This window comes from Capricornis sumatraensis, chromosome 2, assembly GCF_032405125.1.
Source record: "Capricornis sumatraensis isolate serow.1 chromosome 2, serow.2, whole genome shotgun sequence".
Lineage (NCBI taxonomy): Eukaryota > Metazoa > Chordata > Mammalia > Artiodactyla > Bovidae > Capricornis > Capricornis sumatraensis.
The window spans coordinates 49,974,277-49,999,873 of NC_091070.1; the positions used below are offsets into that span (position 1 = coordinate 49,974,277).

The window sequence follows — 25,597 nt, forward strand, 5'->3', positions numbered from 1 at the left end:
GCCTTGTCCTGTGGGATGCAACGGCAGCTTCCCTGGGGCCAGTGGGAGATGGGGTCTAGTCCCCCAAGCACAGCCCTGGAATGGGATGGGCTATGATGGGAGAGAAATGTGGGAGGAAAAAGACTTCGTCTTCTTTTTCCTCAGAGAAGTTAAGCTCCAACTTAGCAGCAAAGAGAATGGGCTTGAGGCAAGAGGGTGAGCTCCTGGAGCTATCTGAGAAATGCGTGAGAGTCAGAGGAATGCTGGGGATACTCTGGTGGCAGGGGGGAGAAGTGGAACGGGGCTGGCAGCTGAAGAAAGGATGGGAACAGGAGGATCCCAGCCATGACCCCTGTCCTGTCTCCTTTGTTCCCTGCAGTATTACTCACAGGGCAGGTCCTGGGGAGGGTCTAATGGATATCTAACTCGAGGTGGCCAAAGCTTTCTTTTTTACTTTTTTTGAGTTTAGGAACCAGGTTTCCTCTGTGGTCTCCATACAGACACATCCCTGTGAGGCTCTATTTTATTTACTAGGAGACTTTGTCTCGGGAGCTGGGGCACATAATAATCAAGACGACAGTTGGCAAGACTCTTCCATGAGTATTGTTTTGGTTCTGGGCCCCACATTTACAGAGAGTACTTGGTACTGCACCCCAGTGGGTGAAGAATAACCTTTGAAAATTTAGTCTAAAGAAGAAAAGATAAGCTAAGATGATGAGGTAGGAGGGCTTTAAGTGTTTGAGAAGCTGAGATTTGGAGGAAGGACCATGCCCTTCCTGGTTGGTCCCAGTGACATTGCAGGAATGCAGATAGCAGCTCAGCGTGAAGGAGATGTTTCCATGGCTGGGAGCTGGAGGAGACGGAAAGGCTTGTTTTGTGAGGTAGTGGGTTTCCAGCCCCAGGAAGCAGAGGCTGGATGTCTGCTTATCTATCAGCGATATGGTTGGGGTGGAGAGAGATTGCCGGGTGAGGGGGGCGGGGGTGGTATACTGGAAATTCAGATTAGGGTTTGAACCAGAAAAACTTGATGTCCCAAATAGCACTGACATCCTACCACTCAATAAGTAACATATAAATGAGCAAATGAATATTCAAGTCTATTTGAACTTACCTGGAGAAATACAAACTTTGGTAGGCCAGAGAGTGAAGGAAACTTTATCTGCCATATGGATGCCATAAGTCGTGTCTGACTCTTTTTGAGCCCACGGCGTACAGCACACCAGGCTTCCCTGTCCTTCACTGTCTTTCGGAGTTTGCTTACACTCATGTCCAATGAGTCAGTCAGGGATAGGCTAGATCTCTGCAAATTATATCCAAGGGTGCCTCTTAAATGGTGGATCATCCAGGCTGGTGCAGTTATCTCAGGGGTCTGGTTGGGGTGCTAGGTCCCCCAAAGTCCCTTGTAGAGCAGTGCTTGTGGCCCAGGAAATTGCAGCCAGTGACTTGACTGGGGGTGGGAGAGAGGCTTTTGTCAGATGGGGTGTGGAGGACAACCTCGAGCCTAGGGTGGAAGGCCAGTCGAGGACTGGGCCCTGCGTGGGGCGCAGTGTCATCGGCCCTTGGTGCTTAAGACTCACTCAAGACGGGCAGGATTAAAAGGCTTAGAGTAGGGGGAGGCTGGTAGCTCACTACCCGAGTGGCTGCCCCTTGTGCCTGCATCCTGGTGGCGGCTGCCATGGATGCTCACACAGGTGCTTGCAGCCACCCTGAGAGTGGGCACAGCATTAATCCCTGTTTGCACAGTGGGAAGCGGAGGCTCTAGTTCCACAGCTGGTTAGTGACTGGAGCAGGGTGACGATAGTGATGAGGGTCACTACAGTCACTGCTGTTTCTTTAGAGCCCTCTGTCTGCCTGGCCACGTGCTTCATATTTCACATTCACTCCCGGTAACTCCCCCAGCCCCATCCCCACCCATGCTCCTGCTTGCTGAGTGATGTGATTGCTGTTTCTACGGGAGGTGAAGCTCAGTAAAGGGTAACTGACTGGCTCGGAGTCAAGTGGCTTGTAGGTGGCTGAGTCAAGATTTGAACCCAAGATTACCCGATGCTAGAAGCCATGCTGTTTCCTTGTTATAGCCCCACTGTCTCTTTGGGGTGAAGCAGTGGGAGGAGCGGATGGTGAATCACTGAGTGGCCTGCATGTGAGACATGTTACTTGCCCTCATGTTGCATTGGCCAAAGCTAGTCTGTGGCCCCATCAGACTTCAGGAAGACAGGCAGGCACTATTGTACAGATACCTGGAGGCTCAAAGCACAATGAGTACCCACCATGGTGATTTATGGGGCCTCAATGGTAGGTGCCCTAAATGGTCTTTAAAAAAAAAAAAAAAAAAAAACACAAACAATGGGACATGGCCCTCAATGGCCTTTAAAAAAAAAACCACAAACAATGGGACATGGCCCTCAAGCAGTCCTGGGGTAGGTCTTTGATCGGGCTTGACTTCATTCCTCCCCTCCGTCTCTCCTGGCTCTTCTGAGAGGATAGGTGATGTTTATTTCCTCCTTTATTCAGAAGCTGAGGGACTGAGTAAAAGTCCTGTCAGCAGTCATGGCTGGGAAACAATTAGTTCAAGGGGATGGAGGCCAAAGAGTCACCATGTGTGCCTGGGAGGAAGCCAGCAGCGCGTGCCCTGTAACTTCTGGGTGGCACGTATTAATTCCTTCCTGGACACCGTTTGTTGTACATACAGTGGCTAGTGTTTTGACACTCGGCACTATCTTCTTTCATTTTTCTTTATCCGTGCAGTGAATGGACCCATAACACCACCCCTGTTTTTAAAGAAAACTGAACTGTAGTTCTGAGAAACAAAGTGGCCAGGTGACCACCCCTGGATTAGGACATTGCTGTCGGTATTTCTGGCTCTGTTCCCTTTGCCTGGCAGTTAGAGCTAGCTGCTAACCCCTGCAGACTGGCCTGTAGAAAAGGGGCTGGAGGCCGTGTATGGGCTTTGCAAGAGACCAGTCTGCTCGGCTGTCACAGGAAGCAACCTACATCTTTGAAGGAGGAAATAAAGGTCACCCTTAGTGTATGTCTTAACCCTGGAGATGGTGGGAACCAGCCTCAAAAGCATGCTGATAGTATTGGTCCAGCCTCTTCCATTCCAAACATGAGGTCAGTCCTGGTTCTCTTTCTCCAGCCCCTTTTATCATTGTTCCTGCAGCCGTGGAGGCAGAGGGAGGAAGGAAAAGGTTGGCAGTTCTCTGTGTGAAAGTTGGTCTCGTTTGGAGTGCAAAGAGACACTAAGGAGAATGGTCATCAGATTGAGAGTTCTTGGTCTGAGAATTTCTCTTTAAAATTTTTAAATGGAATGATTTCTACCACTTAGGGTTGATTGTTTCAGCACTAATGGAAATGTGGCAGCAGCCACATGGGAAAGTTGAAGGATCTGCTTTCCCAAATAAGATTTCTGAGAAGGAAACCGCATAGACCTGTGGGCTTGATTAAGGCCTGTTGGCTTCCAGATTGAGCCTTGGTTTATCTTGGAGGGGTCCCCACAGCTCCCCAGTGGGCAGTGCCCTGGAGAACTTGCTGGTTTATCTTCTGTCTTCAGAAATCCTGTTCAACCTGTTGGAGGTGTGTCCTGACAGCAGCCTGATGCTAACCATTTGTGAAGCTGTTTGGTCCATCGGTGGTGAAGTCAGTCTGTCCGGGTGTCTAAGCCCTGCCTTTTCCCCTGACCCTACCTCCTTGTGTTTCCCTGGTGGTGCAGAGCTCTGGACTTAATGACTTGGTCTGGGTGCAGTCCCTTCTGCTAGCCGGTGGCCCCGTGAGGGGCTCACGGCACTGTGGGGGAAAGTTGGGTTCTATAAACAGAACTTTCATGTGCTGGTCCCAAGATTAGCATTGACTGTGACCCTCATGGTGAAGGGGAAATGGTGTCTTACAGTGGTGATCTGAGGCTGTTTTAATCTCCTGGACACCAAGATGAACCAAAGACACCGGGGAAATTTTTGTAAGGGTTTTTAGGGAATGGTGTACCCAAAAAAAAAAAAAAAAAAAAAAAAGCTGAAGCATAATTAAAAATCTGTAACCTAGAACTTAGTTTCAGAGAAGCTCTTCTTTTAAAAACGGTTTTTTGTTCTACAGATTTTATTTATGGCCATGCTGGGTCTTCACTGCTGCACATAGGCTTTCTCTAGCTGTGGCGAGCAGGGACTGTTCTTTAGTTGCAGTGTGTGGCCTTCTCACTGTGATGGCTTCTGTCATTGTGGAGCATGGGCTGTGGTAGCTCGGGCTTCAGTAGTTGCAGCGCATAAGCTTTGTTGCCCTGTGGCATATGAGATCTTCCCAGGGCAGAGATTGAACCCGTGTCCCCTACATTGGAAGGTGAATCTTAATCACTGGACCAGAAGAGTCCCAGAAAAGCTCTTGCAATGCAGTTTTCCTGGTGCTGAAGGACATAGCTGAAGTCCCTGGCTGGCAGGGGTGCATCTTCCTTTTCCCTTCTCTGGCTGATTATGGGGTTTCCCCTAAAGATGCTGCCTCCACTCAGAAGAAGCTGGTAGCAAGTAGCAGAGATCAGAGACAGGAGTCAGAGGGCTGGGTGCAATCCTGGTTTGTGGCTTTGGTCTACATGACCTTATATGTAGTTGTCATCAATTGTCGTCATTTTACTGTGTGCCTGAAACATTGGTACGCGCCTGGCATAACGTCTCCATTCATTATTAGCACAATGGGGAAAGCCAAGACTGAGAGGTGAAACAAGCAGGGCCAGATCAGGTCGCTAACCCCCAGGCCTGAACTCTTGTTTTATTTTTAGCGATAACATTCACATAATGTAAAATTCACGGTTTTCAGCATTTTAAAGCGTACAGTTCACTGGTTGCGCAACCATCACCACTGTCTGAAGTCCAAAACAAGTCCATCTCCCCCAGACAAAGCCCCTTACATCCAAACCCCCTCCTTCCCTGTCTCCTGGCAACTGCAAGTCTATTTCCTTTCTCTGTGGATCTGCCTGCCTAAGTGTTTCATGTTGGTGGAATCACATTTTATGTCAAGGCCTGAACTGTTACTGAGCATGTTGTCTCTTGGAGAAATTACTTGACCTGTTTGTGTGCAGAGTATTTTTATTCTAGGTATTTTTACTCCAGTAGGAATATAGGTTTGTTGTGTGGCTTAAATGATAACCTTTGTCAAATGGATTCTGTGAGCAGGCGTGGGACATTTTATTAGCCCGGTTTTTGTCTTGAACCTCTGTTTGAATTTCAGGTCACCCTGAGAGTAAATCTTTCTGGTTTTTTAACCATTTAAAGGGAAATGTATTGATTTACTTTACAAGGATATTGTGAAGAAACCAATGATATTTTTAGCCTATATAATCACCAGGTTACTATAGAAAAAAACTGGGTATTTGAGCATGATTAAAAGGGAGTATATTTTAGGTGGCTTTGTAAGCAGGAAAATCACCATCAGAGCAACAAAAAAAATAGGATTTAAACAAAATTTTCATTAAGCATGATAACTTTCCAGCTCAGTGAGCTCTGGCAATTTGGTGACTGTGGAGAGAGCAATGCTTAGTTCTGTGGCAGGAAGTTGATATTCAGATGTTGTCCTTAGCTCTAGATGCCGTGGCAAGGACATTGGTTAAAAAAAACAAAAAACCATCTGAGTTAAGCGAACAGCATCAGCATTTGAAATTTAAGTTGTAGGGGTAAAACCTCTGAAATTCTTCATTTAATGGTTACCTAATACTGCCCAGTTTCTTCTGGTTCATTCTAGAATCCCAGACTTTTGAGCTGGCAGAGACACTGAAATTAGCTAGACTGACCAGTTCGTGTCACAGAGGAGGAAACTGAGTGCGGATGGAAATTAAATGACTTCCCTGAAGTCATCATATAGTAAATTATTAGCAGAGTCTAACCCAGAATCCACATCTTCTAATAAAAGGAAACAGAATACTTACTTTTGCTACTCTGGCTTTGGAATCAACTCTTTCTTGAAGATATTTAGGGTTTTGGTAATGAGTAGTCTTCATGCATTGGAGAAGGAAATGACAACCCACTCCAGTGTTCTTGCCTGGAAAATCCCAGGGATTGGGGAGCCTGGTGGGCTGCCGTCTATGGGGTCGCACAGAGTCGGACATGACTGAAGTGACTTAGCAGCAGCAGTCTCTCCTCCTTTAAGGGTTCCTTTGCCAAGTTTATTCCCATCTTCCTCACATACCACTCCATTGCCACTGTTGGGTCAGTTTTTCTCCCTCGGTTCTCATCTCATTGTAGCAAAGAATTGAAACGACAGACCAGGACAGCTCAAGCAGGCAGGGTTTATTAAGCAGGCAGTACCTTCTCAAGCGATGAGAGCGGACCAGCCCCCATAGGAGTGATCTCAACCCTTCTCAGCTTCCCTTTTTATATCTTTTGTTACTTCCTCTTTGGTGGTTTCTGGGGCTTGATTGGTTGTGTCCCGAGCGAACGAGGCGTGAGCCTGAGACCGATCGGGGGTGGGGGCATGTTTTCCCGCTGGAGGTCTTCACTCTGGTCCATGATTTCTCTTCTACAAATGACGCATAAGCCCGAGACTAATCAGGGAAGGCTGGGTGAGAGAGGGAGGACATGCGAATAAAGTATGAACCCGGGTCCAATCAGGGAGAGGAGCGTGAGTACATTTTCCTGTTGCCATTTTGGACTGCCATTTTGGGCCCTGTTTCTGTATTCTAACCACCAGCACCACAAACAGAGCTTATCAATGAGCAGACTGTATAACCAGTTCTGTAGTTCTGAACTGTAGTTCAGAATCTGTAGTTCTGAAGTACAGATAGGCTGGGGAAAAATGGTATTGGCATTTGGGAAATACAGTGAAAGAATTTTTGGAAACTCTGAGGTAACTCTTAGAGAAGGAGTTTTAAAATTGGTGTTTTTCAGTGGTTCAGTGTCCTTTCACCAAAAATGGTAAGTAGGCAGTCAAAAAAGAGTAAGGAAATCCCCATCACTTTATATTAATGCAGGGATCTCAGCTTTTTGAAGCTCTCATATCTCTTTTTTGGGGAGTGGTGGTTTCTGACCCATTTAGAGCAAGTATTGCCTAGTATGCTTTCTTTAAGGACGTGAACTGAGTTCAGGGTTTGCATAGGTCATAGTGTAAGCTGACTGCACACCTGCAGTGGTGCCCAGGCTGCCTGACATCCCATCCCAGGCCCTGGAGTCATTCCAGGAAGCATAAAGGGATGTGGGGACCTGAGCTGTGAATGTCTGCTGGGGAGCCTTGAGGTTTCCTCAGCCTGGACCTCACTCCTCACAGTGGGACCCACAGGCTAGCCTCACTGGCACCGCCTGAGAGTTTGTTAGAAATACAGAGCCCCGGCCTGCATTCTTCCTGAATCAGAATGAGCATTTAAGAATTCCCCAAGTGAGTCCTGCACTATTGAAATGGGAGAAGCCCTGGCTTAGAAGCCTCATGCCGGTGAAATTTATAGATATCTAGGGCAAGAGATGAAATGAGCAGCTTATGATTAAAATAGATGCTATTTCTTTTCCTCAGTAGTTTACCGTTGCTCAGGTAGGGGAAAGCTGCCACCATAACACAGGGGACTTGGTTCTCTGCGCATTCAGAGTGACTAAAGGACTCGTCATTCATGAACCAGGTCCTCACTGTGGACATGGAACTGATGTCCACAGCCGTGATATGGAAAGCTGGTGACCTCCCAGCAGGTGACCTGGCCTCAAGGACACTTCGAGGACCCATCAGCTGAGCTCCTGCAGCCTCACTCACTGAAGTGTGGGGGTGGCTGGTGACATGGAACCAATGAGCCAGCGTTCCAGTCTCTGGACTAGCAGCCTCCACGCCTCAGCTATTTTCCCTCGTTCAGCAAAAAAAAAGGAAAACAGAAAAGAAACAAAACTGGCTGTGGAAGAGGCCGTGTTAATTAGTAAAATCTGATGTCATGTGTGTTGGTTCTGTATTAGGACAAGCCAGGAGGGCCTTGCCTTACCCGATTACTTTTTATCCAGCAGGAGCGGGCCTGTCCCCGGTGTCTGGTGTGTACTTCTGCAGTGCATCAGCACCTTTGGGTCAGGAAAAACACCCAGACATGGCTATTTGTGGTGCTGTTGGGGAATTTTGTGCTCGTCATGGATAAAAGCTTCCTCTGGCCCTAGGTGACAGTGTAAACATTTCTAAATGTGTGCGTTAGCACATGAAAATGTGCCAGCTTGTATGCAAGTCATTATTTGCAATGAATGGTGGTACCAGGCAAAAAGACTGGGGCTTTGCTGTGTGTGTGTGTGTGTGTGTAGATAACAGTTATATATTCCTCCTCCAACCACCACCTGTGTGTGTGTGTGTGTGTGTGTGTGTGTGTGCGTGTAGATAACAGTTATATATTCCTCCTCCAACCACCACCACCCCCCCCCTTTAAATCAGTAATTAGAGCGCATGGTTAAAAGTCAACTATTTTAGAAGTAGTAGAAATTCATCTAAATTTGCTGAGTTGCACGTTGAAACATGCTGTTTGTCTGTTTGGAAGAATTTTCTTAGTTGCCATCAGTTTGCCAGAGCATCCTTGATTGGGAAATGGGGCTAAATTTTTAATGAATTAGCCAACCAAGAAACCTGACTTGCCCTTAAAATAAGGGGTCATGTAATTTGTGCAGTACAGTTGCACTGGAAAGACTGTTACAAGATCTCTTTTCTCTCTTTTGAGAAATCTATAGGCATGATATTGAGCTAGTTAAAATGGGCAAGTTACAGTCTGAAGCCGGGTTTGATTTAGAACCAGCTGGACAAAGTCCTGACCTTGTGAGAAATAAATGTGGGTTTTGTTGGCTTGGTTTGCATCTTGGCAGCCACAGGAGCCATTGCTTAGTTTTACTAGCTACTTACAGTAGTGTAGGTAGGTAACCTCTTCCCTCTTTTACAAATGAGAAAACTAAGGCTCTAGGAGGCCAGGCCCTGTAAAGGGGCCCAGGAAGAGAGACAGCCTGGATTTGAGTCTAATCTGGTCAACTCACTGCAGAAACCTCAGCTCCATCTGTACACTCCTAGAAGCACAAACTGAGCATTGCATTCTTGAGGTGATTTATGTCTGTGTTATTCAGACTGAGATATGCGTATGTGTGCTGGGTGGGGAGAGTGCTTGCCATGGCTACAGGTGAGAAGTGGCCCGTCTTCCTGGAACACCGAGAACACAGTGTCTCAATATAAAGAGACATGGAGTAGAATGAAATTCACAGTGTCGATTGCATATTGCCCATGCATTTTGGATGGAGAAGCCCACACCTTAGACACAGTCCTCTGCATCCCTCAGGTGTCTCTCATCACCCCAGGTTGGACTTCTCTGCCTTGGGGTTGCTGGGGTGGAAAATTTGGAGAAGCACTCATGTAAGTGCAAGTCCTGGGCCATGTGGGCCTTTTCCACTCTCCCAGCTATATGTGGTGAAAAGGAATTCCTTAACTATGTAAACCAGCGTGGGAGAGTTGGCACTCTGCTCTGTTTGTACAGCTGCTCCCCGGCTCCTGCTCCACAATCTTTCATGGCCTGGAGGTATCTGAGAATTTGCTGGGAGAGGGTTTTCTAGAGGCCGGAGGAGGTGAGAACTGGACTGCAGAGGTAGTTGTCCTCCAAGTGCCTATGGCCATTGTTCATCTTTTCAACAGAAATTATATTTATTTAAACATTTAAAAATATTTCTTGAATTTCCATAGTTCACAATTTAAAAGTTATAAGAGGGTTGCAATGGATTACCTCTCTCTGCCTTTTTTCATAGCCCCACTTCCCTTCTTTACAGCTAGCCGGAGTCACCAGTTTCTTGTGTAACCCAGTAAATACATATTTACCCCTTATTTTTTTTCATTCAGTAGCTAAGTCGTGTCTGACTTCTTGCAACCCCATGAACTGCAGCACGCCAGGCTTCCCTGTCTTTCACTGTCTCTCAGAGTTTGTCCATGTCCATTAACTCATGTCCATTGAGCTGGTGATGGCATCCAACCGTCTCATCCTCCATTACCCCCTTTTCCTGCCCTCAGTCTTTCTCAGCATCATGGTCTTTTCCAGTGAGTTGGCTCTTCGCATCAGGTGGCCAGAGTATTGGAGCTTCAGCTTTAACATCAGTCCTTCCAATGAATTTTCAGGGTTGATTTCCTTAGGGTTGGCTAGTTTGATCTTCTTGCAGTCCAGGGGGCTCTCAGCAGTCGTCTTTATACAGACAGAAGCACACCAGGTGTACAAGTCTGTGCACTGTATGCTCCTTGTGTGATCTTATTTCCTCCCCCCACCCCGCCACCTTTTTTTCCCCACCTACACGGGATATCATTGAACTGATGTAACTTATATAACAAGTGCCTGATCGATTTGCATTTAGTTATTTTCAGTCTGTCAGTATTATAGTGCTGCTATTGATAATCCTGTTTATATGTCATTTTACACACCTGTAGGGTAAGTAAGTGCTGGAAGAGAAGTTGCTGGGTCAAAGGAAAGGTACGTTATATTCCTGATGGATGCCCCTGAGTCACCCTCCAGGAGCTCATCCCAGTTTCTAGCCCCAGCAGCTGTGGATGAGGGAACCTGCTCCTTACACCACCACACACTGTGTTCTCCGACCTCTTGACCTTGGCCGCCTGATAGGTGAAGAAATGCTCCCAGGCAGTTTTAACGAATGGTTCAACCTTGAAAAACAAGAGAACATCTGCTATTTTTGCCTTTGTGGTGATGACCTAGTGTAGTGTTTCCAACCTTTTGGAGTGGAATTAGAGTTGATATTCGTTAACTATTTCTTACGGCTTGTCTGAATGAATAATACATAAGATGTTAAAAGACAAATCCATGTGATCTTTTTTACAGTTAGATATTACATAGAGCACATGATGCAGCTAAATGAAAACGTTACGAACGGTGTGCAAGAGATGCGAGTTCAGTCCCTGGTTTGGGAACATCCCTTGGAGGAGGAAATGGCAACCCACTCCAGTATTCTTGTCTGGAAAATTCTGTGGACAGAGGAGACTTGGTAGACTGCAGTCTATGGGATTGCAAAAGAATCGGACACAACTGAACACACACACATGATGGAACATCCTCCCTGCTTTCGCTGTGACATCCAACACCTGAGTTCAAAGAATCACAGAAACAAAGTACTGGCAATTAGTTAATCCAGTGAGGTCAGCATTGTTTGTCCCCAGTGACATGTCAAAGTAGATCTTTACTGACTCAGGTCCTGGGAGAGTTCTCCTGCCTTTGACACAGTCGTGAGATACAGACTGAAGTATTTGGAAAAGATCTGCATAGATGAGAGTTCAGAGTTGGAAGAGCTTTTGGAGTCTCTCCTGGGAAGTCATGGAGAAGAAATTGCATGTAGGACTTGCCTTGAATAAAGGGATGTGATTTTATTCTTTCAGATTCCAGCACTGCTATAAGTGAATTAGGTTTGGTTTCAGGAAAAGCAGTCTTATCCTGTGGACTTTATATGAAATCGTGGATTGGCGGTGTGGTGGTAGGGTAGGGGCAGGAACAGGGGAGTGGCTGTGAAAAGTCTTGCCAAGGGAGGCATAAGTTAAATTTATTTGTATACATAATGTGGTTTGCCACACTATGGAGACGTAAAGCAAAACACATTATCATTTTACAAATAGTCAAAACAGGACAAAGCACCTCAACACGTACATGCTCCTGTAGAGTCACACTCAGCCTGTGAACGTGAGAGTTGGGATTAGGGCAGACCCTGCTGCCAGATGCCGAGTGATAACCTGCCTGGTCCATCCTCCCGAGATGAATGAATGGACTCAGGATGTGTCCTGCAGCTTTCAAACAGAGAAAAGACCGAAATCTAAACATCAAAGTACAGCATAGGGTCCTTTATCTAGCGTGTCAGGGTGCCAGATACGCCCAAATCCAGCTTAAACCAGGTCTGGTTTTCAGTATCCTTGCTCTTCCTGAGATTTCTGAGGGAATGGAAGATCATGGACTGCACGTGTATGTGTTCTTGCCTTCACCAGAAAATTGAGGCAAAGATCTTAAGCCTCTTGTTCTCTCAATGATGCCTCAGTAGACCTCAGATCCTCCATCCCCTCCTTCCGACTCAGTCTCTAGGTTTCCTTCATCCTGTTTTTCCTTTTTGAAAATCAGCTGTATTGAGATACTTAGCATACAATTTGACTATTTAAACTGCAAAACCAGTGGCTTTCAGCATGTTTACAGAGTTCTGCAGTCATCGCTAAAATTTTAGAACATTTTCATCACCCCGAAACAAAACCCTCTACTTTTTAGAGACAAATTATATATATATATATATATGATACATACATTGTTTTAAAATAGTATATGAAATCATATGTTGTATAGTATTTAACTTCCTATGCACCATATCCTGACTTTTAAGAATTTTTGTTGAATTAGTGTTTTTACAATGGTGTGTTAGTTTCAGGTGTACAGCACAGTGATTCAGGTATATTCTATTTTAGATTCTTTTCCATTATAGGTTGTTTAAAATATTTCATATAGTTACCTGTGTTGTATAGTATATCCCTATTGGTTATTTGTTTTATATAGTGTGTATATTTTAATTCCAAATCCTGTACCCTTTAGGTGTCATCTCCCAGTCTTCTCATTTCTCTCAGGCCTGCTACTGCTAGTCACTTCAGTCGTGTCCGACTCTGTGTGACCCCGTAGACGGCAGCCAACCAGGCTCCTGTGTCCCTGGGATTCTCCAGGCAAGAGCACTGGAGTGGGTTGCCATTTCCTTGTCCAATGCGTGAAAGTGAAAGTGAAGTCGCTCAGTCATGTCCGACTCCTAGCGACCCCATGGACTGCAGCCTACCAGGCTCCTCCATTCATGGGATTTGCCAGGCAAGAGTACTGGAGTGGGGTGCCATTGCCTTCTCTATCTCTTAGGCCTAGGCAACCACTAATTTATTTTTCCATCTCTATATAATTGCCTATTGTGGACATTTTATATAAATGTTAATATGTGGCCTTTTATGAATTACTTCTTTGACTTGGCATAATGTTTTCAAGCTTCATCCGTGTTGTAGCATGTATAAGTACTTTATTCCTTTTTTAGGACCAAATAATATTCCATCATATGGACAGACCATGGCTCAGCTGGTAAAGACCTGCCTGCCAATGTAGGAGACTCAAGAGACATGGGTTCGATCCTGGGTTGGGAAAATCCCATGGAGAAGCAACCCACTCCAATATTCTTGCCTGGAAAATCCCATGGACAGAGGAGCCTGGTGGGCTATAATCCATGGGGTTGCAAAAAGTTGGCCATGATTGAGTGAACACACATGGTCACGGTCACGGTCACCAGTTGAGGAATATTTAGGCTGTTTCCACATTTTGGCTACCATGAGCAATACTATTGTGGAGTTTTTGTGCAAGTTTTTATGTGGCTGTATGTTTTCATTTCTCTTAGGTATATATATATAGGAGTGGAATTGTTGGATTCCCTGGTGGCTCAGACGGTAAAGCGTCCGCCCACAATGCGTGAGACCAGGGTTCGATCCCTGGGTTGAGAAGATCCCCTGGAGAAGGAAATGGCAAGCCACTCCAGTATTCTTGCCTAGAAAATTCCATGGATGGAGGGGCCTGGTGGGCTACAGTCCATGCAGTCACAAAGAGTTGGACACAACTGAGCAAAGTCACTTTATGATAACCCTTTAAAATTTTGAGCATTTTTTGGAACTGTTTTCCAAAGTGGTCACACCATTTTGCATTCTCACCACCATCATATGAGGGTTCTGATTTCTCTTTATCCTCCCCACCATTAGCTGTTATTTAAAAAAAAAAAAAAAACAACATAATTTTATTTATTTTTAGCCTCAGAGCATGACATGTAGGATCTTAGTTCCCCAACTAGGGATTGAATTCCCATGCTCTGCATTGGAAGCAAAGAGTCTTAACCACTAGACCACCAGGAGGATCTTCTCATGTACTTGTTGGACTTTAGGAACTGTTTAGAAGCTTGAGAGTGGAGTGAAAATTTATGCTAGCAAATTGAAGTTCTCTTCAGAGTTGTATCAGTAAACCAGAACTCAGTCTATGCCTTCCCACTAAGCATTTAAAAATACATTTCTTTTCTTAAATGGGGAAAAGTTTCTATCCTCAAGTCGGGAAGACCCCATGGAGAAGGAAATGGCAACCCACTCCAGTATTATTGCCTGGAGAATTCCAGGGACAGAGGAGCCGGGCAGGCTACAGTCCATAGGATTGCAGAGTTGGACATGAGTGTGTGACTAAGTTTCATTTTTTCTTTCATATATATGAAATATATATATATATATTCTTTGAAAGATGTCTGTTCAGATCCTTTGGTCATTAAAAAAATTGGGTTGTCTTTTTATTGAAGATTTCTTTATGTATTTTAAAATATGAGTTGTTTATCAGATATATGATTTGTAAATATTTTCTCTCTTATTGTGGATTATCTTTTCACCTTCTTGTTATCATTAGCATAAAAGGTTTTGATTTTGATAAGATCTAATTTTTTTTTATTACTTGTGTTTTGGTATTGTATCTTAGAAGCCTTACATAATTCAAGCTCATGATATTTACTCCAGTGTTTTCTTTTAGAAGAGATTTATAGTTTTAGATCTTACATTTAGGTATATGACCCATTCTGTGTTAATTTTTATGTGTGGTGTAAGAAAGGGATCTAACTTCATTCTTTTGCATTTGGCTTGGCTCGTTGAGAATCAGTGGACGGGCTGAGTTTTGGACTGTTAGTTTTATGCCCTTGAACTACACGTTTATCCTTACGTGTGTACCCCTTGCTAACTGTATCTTTGTAGTCTCTTATCTCTTGATGGGAAAGTTAGGCTGTTGCTGTTCAGTCGCTAAGTCTTGTCCAACTCTTTGTGACCCCATTAACTGCAGCACTTCCTGTCCTTCACTGTCTCCCAGAGTTTGCTCAAACTCATGTCCATTGAGCAGTGATACCATCCAACTGTCTCATCCTTTGTCTCTCCCTTCTCCTCTTGCCCTCAGTCTTTCCCAGCATCAGGGTCTCTTCCAGTGTGTCATCTCTTTGCATCAGGTGGCCAAAGTATTGGAACACAGCTTCAGCATCAGGTCTTCCAGTGAATATTCAGGGTTGATTTTCTTTAAGATTGACTAGTTTGGTCTCCTTGCAGTCCAAAGGACTCTTAAGAGTCTTCTCCAGCACCACAATTTGAAAGCATCGATTCTTCATTGCCCAGTCTTCTTTATGGTCCAACTCTCACATCCATCATGACTACTGGAAGACCATAGCTTTGACTATATGGACCTTTGTGGCAAAGTGATGTCTCTGCTTTTTATTAAGCTATCTAGGTTTGTCATAGCTTTCTTTCCTAGGAGCAAGCATTTTTTAATTTCATGGCTTCAGTTACTGTCTGCGGTGATTTTGGAGACCAAGAAAATGAAATCTGTCACTGCTTCTGCTTTTCCCCTTCTGTTTGCCATGAGTGATGGGAGTGGGTGTCATGACCTCAGTTGTTTTTTTTTTAACGTTGAGTTTCAAGCCAGCCCTTTTACTCTCCTCTTTCACCCTTATCAAGAAGCTCCTTAGTTCCTCTTCACTTTCTGCCATTAGAGTAATATCATCTGCATATCTGAGGTTGTTGATATTTCTCCTGGCAGTCTTGATTCCAGCTTGTGAGTCATCCAGCTTGGCATTTCACATACTATACTCTGCATAGAAGTTAAATAACCGGGGCGACAGTGTATAGCCTTCTCATTTTCCTTTCCCAATTTTGAACCAGTCTGTTGTTCCATGTCTGAATCTAACTGTTGCTTCTTGACCTGCATACAGGTTTTTCAAGAGGCAGGTAAGGTGATTTGATATTCCCATCTCTTGAAGAATTCTTCACAGTTTGTTGTGATCCACACAGTTAAAGGCTTTAGCGTAGTCAATGAAGTGGAAGTAGATATTTTTCTGGAATTCACTTGCCTTTTCTATAATTCATTGAATGTTGGCAATTTGATCTCCGGTTCCTCTGCCTTTTCTAAACCCAGCTTGTACATCACCAGGGTCTCGATTCATGTCCTGTTGAAGCCTAACTTGAAGGATTTGGAGCATAACCTTACTAGCATATGAAATGAGCGCAATTGTCCAGTAGTTTGAACATTCTTTGACACTGCCCTTCTTTGGGATTGGAGTGAAAACTGGCCTTTTCCAGTCTTGTGACCAGTGTTGAGTGTCCCAAATTTGCTGACATGTTGAGTGTAGCACTTTAACAGCGTTATCTTTTAAGATTTGAAATAGCTCAGCTGGAATTCCATCACCTCCACTAGCTTTGTTCATAGTAATGCTTTCTAAGGCCCACTTGACTTCAGACTCCAAGATGTGTGACTTTTAAGATGCCGAGCCAAAAAATAAAAGCCCATGTGATATCTGAAATTAACAGTAATCATTCTGTAATTGTTGCCATTCCTTTCAGTTATGGATTGTGGGCTGCACATTCTCATTTTCAGATGAGACTACCTAGAGTTTGCACAAGGAACTATATCATAATTTAAGCATATTTTAATTTCCATTTTATGTTAGACATTTAAAAAAACTTACAAGCACAAATTGCCCTTCATCAAGAGCTGTACATGATTAGGGATCAGGAAAGCAAACTCACTGGTGGTTATAAGACTAGGTTCTAGATTTGTTCTGCTTGAATACATTTCCTCCTACATAAACTTGGACAAGTTCCTCAGTCTACCCAAGTGCCAGTTTCTTTGTCTTTAAGAAGAGTAACCACCTGGGCTTTCCTGGTGGTCCATTGGTTAAGAATCTGCCTGCTAATGCTGGAGACATGGGTTTGACCCCTGGTCTGGGAAGATTCCAGCTGTGGGGCAGCTAAGCCCACAAGCCAAAACTTCTGAAGCCCACATGCTCTAGAGTCTGTGCTCTGCACAACAGGAGAAGCCACTGCAATGAGAAGCCGCTCAGCACAACTAGAAAGTAGCCCCCACTTGCCACAACTAGAGAAAGCCCGCACACAATGAAGACCCAGTGAAGCAAAAAAAAAGAGAATAGCAACCACCTCCTAGAGTTGTTAAAAGGTTGAAATTTCATGTCAAGGACACTGGTATGGTTCTGCAAAACTTCTGTAAACAGCTAGATAGTAAAAATTTTAAACTTTGGCCCCAAGTCCTGACACAGCTGTTATACCACGAAAGTGGCCATAGATAGTATGTCCCCAAATGGATGCTGCAGAGTTCCAGTAACGCCTGATTTATTTTAAAATTTTATCTGTGTATTTGGCTGCACTGGTTCTTAGTCGTCGCATGCAGGATCTTTGTTGCAGTGCACGAGCTCTCTCTGGTTGCAGTGCTCTGGCCCCCCGGGGGCACATGCTCAGTAGTTGCGGCATGGGCTCAGTTAGTTGCTTGGTTGCTCTGTGGCATGTAGGATCTTAGTTCCCCAACCAGGCATTGAACCTGCGTCCCCTGCATTAGAAGCATAGTCTTAACCACTGGACCGCCAGGGAAGTCCTGGCACTTTAGTTTTAATAACGGGTGGTGGGCTGGACCTGTAGGCTGTAGGGTGCTGATCCCTGGCTTAGCATGGTGCCCAGAACGTAGTGGGTTTTAAAAAATGTCAGCCATCCTTGAAGCTGGGAGCTGGGCCTTGACTATGGTTTCATGCTCACCTGTTCCACGTCTTTACCAGAACGTCGAGGTCCTGGCCAGTCGGAGCAGTACTGCAGAGCAAACCCAGGTGGGGGCAGAGATGCACGTGAAGGCTCTGCAGGAGGAGAACGAGAAGCTGCGGGGGAGTGTGGAAGAGCTGGAGCGCACTGTGGCTCGGCTGCAGAGGCAGCTTGCTGACCTTCAAGATGACGAGGCCAAAGCAAAGGAGACGCTCAAGAAGTGTGAGGTGAGGCTTGCTGTGCCCCCAGCTTGGGCTTGGCAGCCACGGATCCTCCTTTCCTGTGTGAGTGACTTGAGAAGCTGAAAGGGATTTATTATCATAATCAAGTAGGAAAGGTCAAGGTGGCTGTGACTGCCTGTCTGTAAACCATTGCTTTTGTTCCTCTGTGCATGGTGCAAATGGGAGACGGCTTTTGAACAGGCCTGGAACAGGTCTGATGGAGTTGGCGTGGGGAGCTCAGGTGCAGGCACAGGGGTCCCCATTCGCCCAGACATCAGGTGTGCTCAACCTTTTCACACTGAGCCGAGGCCTCCAGACACCCCAAAAGGGCATCTTAACTCTAACATCAGGCCCACTCTCACTCGTGACTGTTTTTTCTTTTTTTAGCAGTTGGTTGATGGATTTGAGGTCACGCAAGTTTTGCCAGATCAGTTATCTGGTTTTCCAGATCTCTAGCAGTGGGAGACCGTTAGCAAGAGACACGCACTGATAGCTGCGAGAAATGGCAGCTGACAATAAACAGAGAGAAAATAAAAGTGATGGGAGGGGTATTCTAACAGAGGTTTCCCAAATGGTCACCATTAACATCACCTGAAAAGCTTTTTCTCAGACTGTGTGCCTGAGCTCATTCAGTACTTGAGTACTGAGTTGATTCATACTAGAGTTCATTCAGTGTTGTTGCTGATGCTCCTGTGCTGAGGGTGGATATCTGTATCTTCCTCCAGATCATTTCAGATGACTGGTTTGAATGTTCATTTCTGGTTAAGAATGGCACTGCAGACAGGCACACACATCTGTTTTGTGCTACTGTGGGCCCATGACAGGTGTATGGTGACCGTAGCCCCTGCTGGCTATGTCTGTGGATGTCCTCTGCCTGCCTTTCATGCTGCTGAGTCAGCTTCTTAGGCTCAGCACCCATCTGAGTGTGCATTAACTCCATGTTTCTTTGTAGGGAGAAACTCGGCAATTAGAAGAGGCCCTTCTGCATGCAAGAAAGGAAGAGAAAGAAGCCGTGTCAGCCAAAAGGGCCCTGCAGACTGACCTGGAAGAGGCTCAGGTAGGCATTGAGGGTCCTTATCCCCCGACAGAGGAAGTGCGAGAAGGAGGGACATGTCCAGATCGCCACTGGTCCTGTCCTTCCAGGCTGCTCCTTCCATAATAACCATCATGGACTTCTGACTGTCTCTATGAGCCAGGGGTTCTTTTTATTCACTTATTTGTCTATTTTTGGCTGCTCGCTCTTTGCTGCTGAGTGGGCTGTTCTCTGGTTGTGGTGAGCACGGGCTACTCTCGAGTTGTGTCTTGTCGTTGCAGCGGCCTCTCTTGTTGTGGAGCCTGGGCTCTAGGACTCCTGGGCTTCAGCAGTTGTGGCTCCTGGGCTCTAGAGAGCAGGCTCAGTAGTTGTGGAGCACAGGGCTTAGTTGCTCTGCGACATGTGGGATCTTCCAGGATCAGGGATCGAACTCGTGTCTCCTGTATTGGCAGGCAGATTCTTTACCATCGAGCCACCAGGGAAACCCCTAGACTGGTGTTTTTTTACCTGGGGGACATTGCAGCAATGTCTGGAGATGTTGGTTGCCACGGTTGGGGGGATGCTACTGGCATCACGTGATTGGAGGCCAGGGCTGCTGCTCCCTATCCTGCACAGCCCAGGACACCCCCACAGCTGTGAAGCACCCAGATTTCAGTAGTGCTGGGGCTGAGAAGTCCTCCAGACATGGAAGAGCCTGGCAGCTTTCCAAAGATAAAATGTGAACTGTGTGAGAAGGCCAACAGAATCAGTCCCCAGGGCACTGTGGAGTCGCTCTGTGGCAGAAGCCGATTTCCTCTCTCCTCTGGGCAAATGGATGCCTCAGAGCACAGTTCTTCAAGAGGGCTATTAAACGAAGCCCGAGGCAGTCATTTCCTTGAAACTGGATAGCTATCTGTATTCAAAATCAGCAGATTCTTAGAAAATTAGTTTTTCCCATTTGAAGGTTAGAAAGATTGTTTGAAGTATGTTCTTTAAAAAAAAAAGAAAAAGGCAAAGTCTGCACTGAGGTTCTGAATAGACTTTGCCCAGTGACCTCAGTGTGATTCAGGTATGTCCTTCTTTCTACCTGCCTTGGAATTTTAAAGAACCAGCAGCATCATGCATTCCTCAGGTGAGTTTCTGAGGAGGTAAAAGCCAGTTGTTTTGAGCAGCTGTCTTAGAGGAGTCTGTTAAAGTGTTTCCTTAGGACTTGTGTGTCTTTAAGGGAGGGTGAGGCAGGGGCACATGAAAAGTGTCAGGAGCTGAGTCAGGATTCAAATTTGTAAATGCCCAATTGCAGCTTTCCTTTCATAAACACCATCATCTCCTCAGGGCTAGAGGCGGGTGTACCGGGGTTCACTCAGGTCAGCCACAGCTCGGGAGCCCTCACCCCCAAATCTGCACCTTCTCTTTGGCTTCGGACAGAGACCTTGTTCTTGCATGCAGTAAAGTCTGTATTTTCTTCATTTTGGTGTCTTAGCTTTGGATTTCTTTTTCTTTCTTTATTAATCTAGATCTTTTGTTACTAACCCTTGTTCGGTTGATTTTGTGTGAACAGCAGTTGCCCTGCGCTGCTGTTTAAGGCTTGTGGTGGCTACAACCCAGCAGTCAAAGTGCAGGGTTTACATCTCTGAGCTTGGGGACAGAAAGAGGAAAAACATTTGTATTCTGTGGGGGCAAAAATCTGCACTTTTGTGTCATAGCCACACCAGGCTCTGGGTACAGCTGCTACAGGCTCTGTCTTTATCATCCTTTTATCAAACCAGAAACTTTCACACAGAAGGAGGTGGTTCACCAGCTGTGAATCTGCAGCTCACAGCTAATTCAGTGGAAAGAACAGATGATGGCCTCAAGGTCTAAAGATCTTAATGTGATCCCTGCTGGCCTCTTCCTCCAGATCTCCATCCCTGCCTTCAAAATTATCCCCGCCGGGTTACTTTTGTTCAGGCCTGTTTTCCCAGTGGTGTTGAGATGGTGAGACTGCTTCAGGCGGCATGTGGCTGTGCTAACCACTGGCAACATAATCCGGCAGGAATTTTAAGAGGGTCCAACAATCTCACCATCGTTATCTGAATTATCTTGTTTAAAAAGTAGTGCTATGAAAAACACACTATCACTCAAAACTACTTTGCTTTTTCTCAATTTGGGGACCAAACAGTCATTCCTTTAGTTCATTCTGCATGCCTCTCCCAAAACTGACAGTCAAAAGGGAGCTTAACCCTTAGAGGAAGAGGAGAGAGTAACATTTTTTTTTTCTTTTTCCCACATAAGTACTTTATATTTCAAATTTTTTGTGCCTTTAACAATCTGCTGCATCTTCATGTGTGATAAATATATTTCTTGACATTGTAGGTGAAGACCTTGTGAACTTCAGTTCAGTTCAGTTGCTCAGTCGTGTCCAACTCTTTGCGACCCCATGAATCGCAGCACACCAGGCCTCCCTGTCCATCACCAACTCCTGGAGTTCACTCAGACTCACATCCATCGAGTCAGTGATGCCATTCAGCCATCTCATCCTCCGTCGTCCCCTTCTCCTCCTGCCCCCAATCCCTCCCAGCATCAGAGTCTTTTCCAATGAGTCAACTCTTCGCATAAGGTAGCCAAAGTACTAGAGCCTCAGCTTTAGCATCATTCCTTCCAAAGAAATCCCAGGTCTGGTTTATTCTGGCTCAGTCAGACAGAGCAGGAGTTCTTAAAGGGGATACTATTCTTGGTTTACTTTAGCCCAACCACTTGGGTGAGGATTGGGCTGCTGTGTAAACCTGTTTATACTGTGTTCATGACAAAGATGTCTCTTGATTACCTTGAGAAATGGCTTCTGCAGATGAGGGGGCCATAGTTCCTTTCTTCAGGGAAGGGTGATGATGATATGTGTTCTATTTGCCTGTACCTCCCACCCTAGCAGACTTCTGTGTACTGAGACCACAGAAGAAGAAAGCCGCCACGCTTGTCACAGTCCGCGGTTAACATGTGTCAAGGGCTCTGAGATCCAGTTCTTTTTGATCAAGCCTCCCATTCCCTCAAGCCCTTCTACTCACCTGCCACATAGTTATTGTTAATACGGACTGATGGAGGCGTTGCTCAGCCATACAGTAAAAGGCTTTGCATCTACTGAGATAATGGTCCCCAAGCTCAAGGGCACTCACTGTACGTCTACCAGCCTTGTGTTCTGGATTCTCCACTCTGACAGATTTTCCTCAAATTTTGTCCCAGTGTTGGTCAAGAGACTTGTACGGCTGGTCTTGGAAATGCAGTCACTGTAGCTACAGAGCATTTCACACCTAACTCCTAAATGCAGAGTTGCCGAGTTCGCTGCTTTTCATGTGAATTTGGGACATATTTTCTCAGCAGTGACTTATTAGTACCTATTTCTTGAATCTCTGAAGAGGCAGAGCATTGTTTGAACAGCATTTCTACACTTTTGAGTATATCAGAATTATCTGGGTAAAACTTTCAAATGCGAATGTGTGGGCTCCACTCTAAGAAAAATTGTGATTCCATCAGAAAGGGCTAGATTCTCCATTTTATATAAGGAGTCCACCACCCTTGCTTGGTGATTCCGATATAAGAAATCTTTAGATCACTTTTGGGGATAGGAGTTAATTTGCAACCACAGAGTTTTTTTATCCTATGCCTAATAGTGAATCTGGACTATGAGACATACTCAGATAAAAAATCTCTTCCTTGCCTTTATAGATCTTACTGCTGTGCAGTAGAGGCAAGCATGCAAGAAATATTTAAAAAATGATTTAGCAAAATTATTTATCTAGGCAAATGTGTATGTGTTAAAGTTAGGACGAGGTGTGTTGGTCAAGCCCAGCTCAGATTGTTTGCGTCTCAGGAGTTTCCAGTAGCACAGGAGCAGAGCCGGGGCCAGGGAAGCGGGTGTTGGTAGCGGAACCCATCCTGAGCCAAAGGTAAAGCAGAAGAGCTCTCACCATGTGGGGGCTGAATGGAGTCAAGGCTGGCTTGTCTTTTGGCCTGGAGCCCCTGAGATTTGGAATCCAAAAGGAAGAAAGAGAGGCTGGGGGATCTGTAGGGGTAGGGGCTGAGTCGTATCCTGGCATTTCTACGGGAAGGCGATGATGTCCCTCTGTGAGTGGTGGTTTAGTCACTAAGTCGTATTTGACTCTTTTCAGGCTTCATGGCCTGTAGCCCTCCAGGCTTCTCTGTCCATGGGGTTCTCCAGGCAAGAACACTGGAGTGGGTTGCCATTCCCTTCGCCAGGGGATGTTCCTGACCCAGGGATCGAACCTGCGTCTCCTGCGTTGGCAGGCGGGCTCTTTACCACAGAGCCACCAGGGAAGCTGGTATCCCTCTGTATTTGTTGTTTTCCAAGAATTGACACTCTGAGATACCTGTTCCTGAGAGTTTGCTCCCACACAGTGGAACCATACCTCACTTACCTTGCCCTGTGTGCTGCCCCTTGCTCTCGACACACTAAATCAACCACAAACATGAGTCCCAGGGTTGACCCGACCCTCCATCTGGTGTGAGCCACGCTGACCGTGGTGGCTCTCAGTCCTGCTCATTGCCCCACACTGAACTCCTGACTCCTTCCTTCCATCCGCTCTCCCCAACTGCTGTTTTTGACGTTGGTTCCTTGCAGCAATTAACTGCAGTGGCCTGGCTGTGCTGGCTTGTTTCTCTGAGCACAGTCCTCCACAGGTGGCTTTTTGGCCCCAGGCCATGTGGCTGGCCAGTGGATCTGTTCCAAACCTTTGGAAACCAGAAGCGCCTGAAGTGCTTTGTGATTTCAAAATGCCTGAGTTATTGCATGTGACTGCAGCTTGTAACCTGTTAAGCACTGTACAAATATAACCATTGTCCTTATACAGCCTCTGCAGGGGCACAAGACTTGAGTAGGTCCCAAACAGTACCTGTACTAACTCACATTCAGCCCTCAATGCCTGATGCCATTTTTCTTATGATCTAGCTGTGTTTGGGTTACGCTCCGCTATTCTAAGCTGTGCCCCTTCATGATATCTTTATGCCACAGCTCTTCATTCTTAGCCATTTAAAGAAGCTACTATAGTGTTCCTAAGATACCTTAGGATTTTTTCTTTCTTTTAGAATTGCATGTTCTTTTTTTTTACATAAAAGACATCAGTCTGTATAATGTTGTGAGATGAGAGCCACAGAGGAACCCAGGGGAAATATTGCACCCAAGATGTTACATTTTGTAAGAAGTACTAATATTTGGTGTGATTCACTAAGTAACCACTCATCTGTCTTTTTCCTAATGAGTGTGTCTTCTATGACGTACCTCCTGTCCAGCAGGCTCCTCAGCCTGTAGATTACCAGATTCCTTCTCTTCTGTGTGTGAGTCCATCTCAGGGATTGTTGATTATAACTCCCCCTACCCAAGGAATCTTGGCCCATGGGACAATTCCTCTTTCCTTATAGTTTCATTTTTAGCTATTTTAATTGTAAGAACCATCTACATAGCAGAGACAATGCTGGAACATTAGGTGCAATGCTGTATATCACAGGATGTGAATTGCCGCATGGGTCGAAGTTAGTCTTCTGTATAACTTCCCCGCGGGTTTTGAGCATGAGCTCTGCCAGGTTTTTGGATACTATCCTGAATCACCATCCCCAGCAGCCTTGGCCGTTTTCTGTATTTCTGTAATGCATCCTTTATCTGCTCCTTCATTCCTGCCTGTGTTTTTGGTGAAGTCAGCTTCCATTTTGGTCCCTAAATTTCAGAGCTGACAATATCCTTGTGTCTCTGTAATGGCTTTATTTAGATCCTTATCCTTATCAGTGATGTAGCAGGTCTGATTGCTTTGTGGTGTGGCTATGAAACTCCCTTTGCCACCCGTCCCTGCAGCTGCCCTGGCAGGTAGGTGACAGGACTGTCCTTTCCTTGCCATCTGCAGAGAAATCTGAGCCGGGCCACCCAGGAACAGAAGCAGTTGTCTGAGAGGCTCAAAGACGAGGCCGAGCAGAAGGAGCAATTAAGGAGACTGAAGAATGAGATGGAGAATGAGCGATGGCACCTTGACAAGACCATTGAGAAACTGCAGAAGGAGGTAAGGGGCAGGAGTTGGGGAGGGCATGGGGCCCAGCCCCTTCACCCCCCACCATGCTGGAGGGCCTGACAGAGCTGAGCAGACCTGCAGTGTGAATGTGTCTGGGATTTGCAGATCCCCTGAAGCAGCTCTTCAGGCCTGTTGATAATTCCAGTTACAGAGAAACTAGTTTAGAGAATACCCCCTGGACCCTGGGCCCAGTTCCTCTCATCCCTTACCCAAAGAAGCCTGGCATTGTCAGTGCAGATGTCGCAGATGGTACCTCAATCAGAACCTCTGCCTTTGTGCGTAATCGATGTACTTGCTTCACCTTTCTTGTCCAGGAGCGTGAAAGGCAGCTTTAAAGCCCAGTAGTCGTGGCTTCTCTGCTCCCCTCTACCCTAAAACATCCAGAAGGGGAAAAGCACAGAGCCAAATGGACTCCCCATGTTCTAGAAGCTTCCCTGAACGCTGGCCAGTTTCTGACATCTGCTCTGTGTCAGTCAGTTTACCAGCTCACTCATATCTAAGTAGAATTCTGTCTGCATCGTTTTAATTTTGACAACAACCCTGCCAAGGTATAGCTTATGCCTTCAGTGTTTTTAATGAGCACACTGCAGAGGCCCAGAGAGGGCGAGTAATACCCTAGTTGTATAGTTGTTAAGTGGCAGAGCGAGAATAGGACTCAGGACCCAGAATGTAGCTCCAGAAATAGGCCTATTCATGTCGCCATGCAACTTGCATGTTAGAGGCGACTAATCCGGGCAGACCATGATCTGTAGACTTTGGGGGGCTAGAAGAGGAGATGTGTTGAGATGGGGTGC

At 45.7% G+C, this 25,597-nt stretch overlaps 1 protein-coding gene across 1 annotated transcript in view; it reads left to right on the top strand.

The window, feature by feature from the left end:
* The window catches only part of CGNL1 (cingulin like 1), a 173,582-nt gene that overhangs the window by 122,745 nt on the left and 25,240 nt on the right, over nucleotides 1–25,597 (top strand). Inside the window, exons 9-11 of the mRNA XM_068962719.1 lie at nucleotides 17,547–17,753; nucleotides 18,700–18,804; nucleotides 24,642–24,794. Of these exons, the coding sequence (XP_068818820.1) occupies nucleotides 17,547–17,753; nucleotides 18,700–18,804; nucleotides 24,642–24,794 (465 nt within the window). The remainder of the gene's footprint in view (nucleotides 1–17,546; nucleotides 17,754–18,699; nucleotides 18,805–24,641; nucleotides 24,795–25,597) is intronic.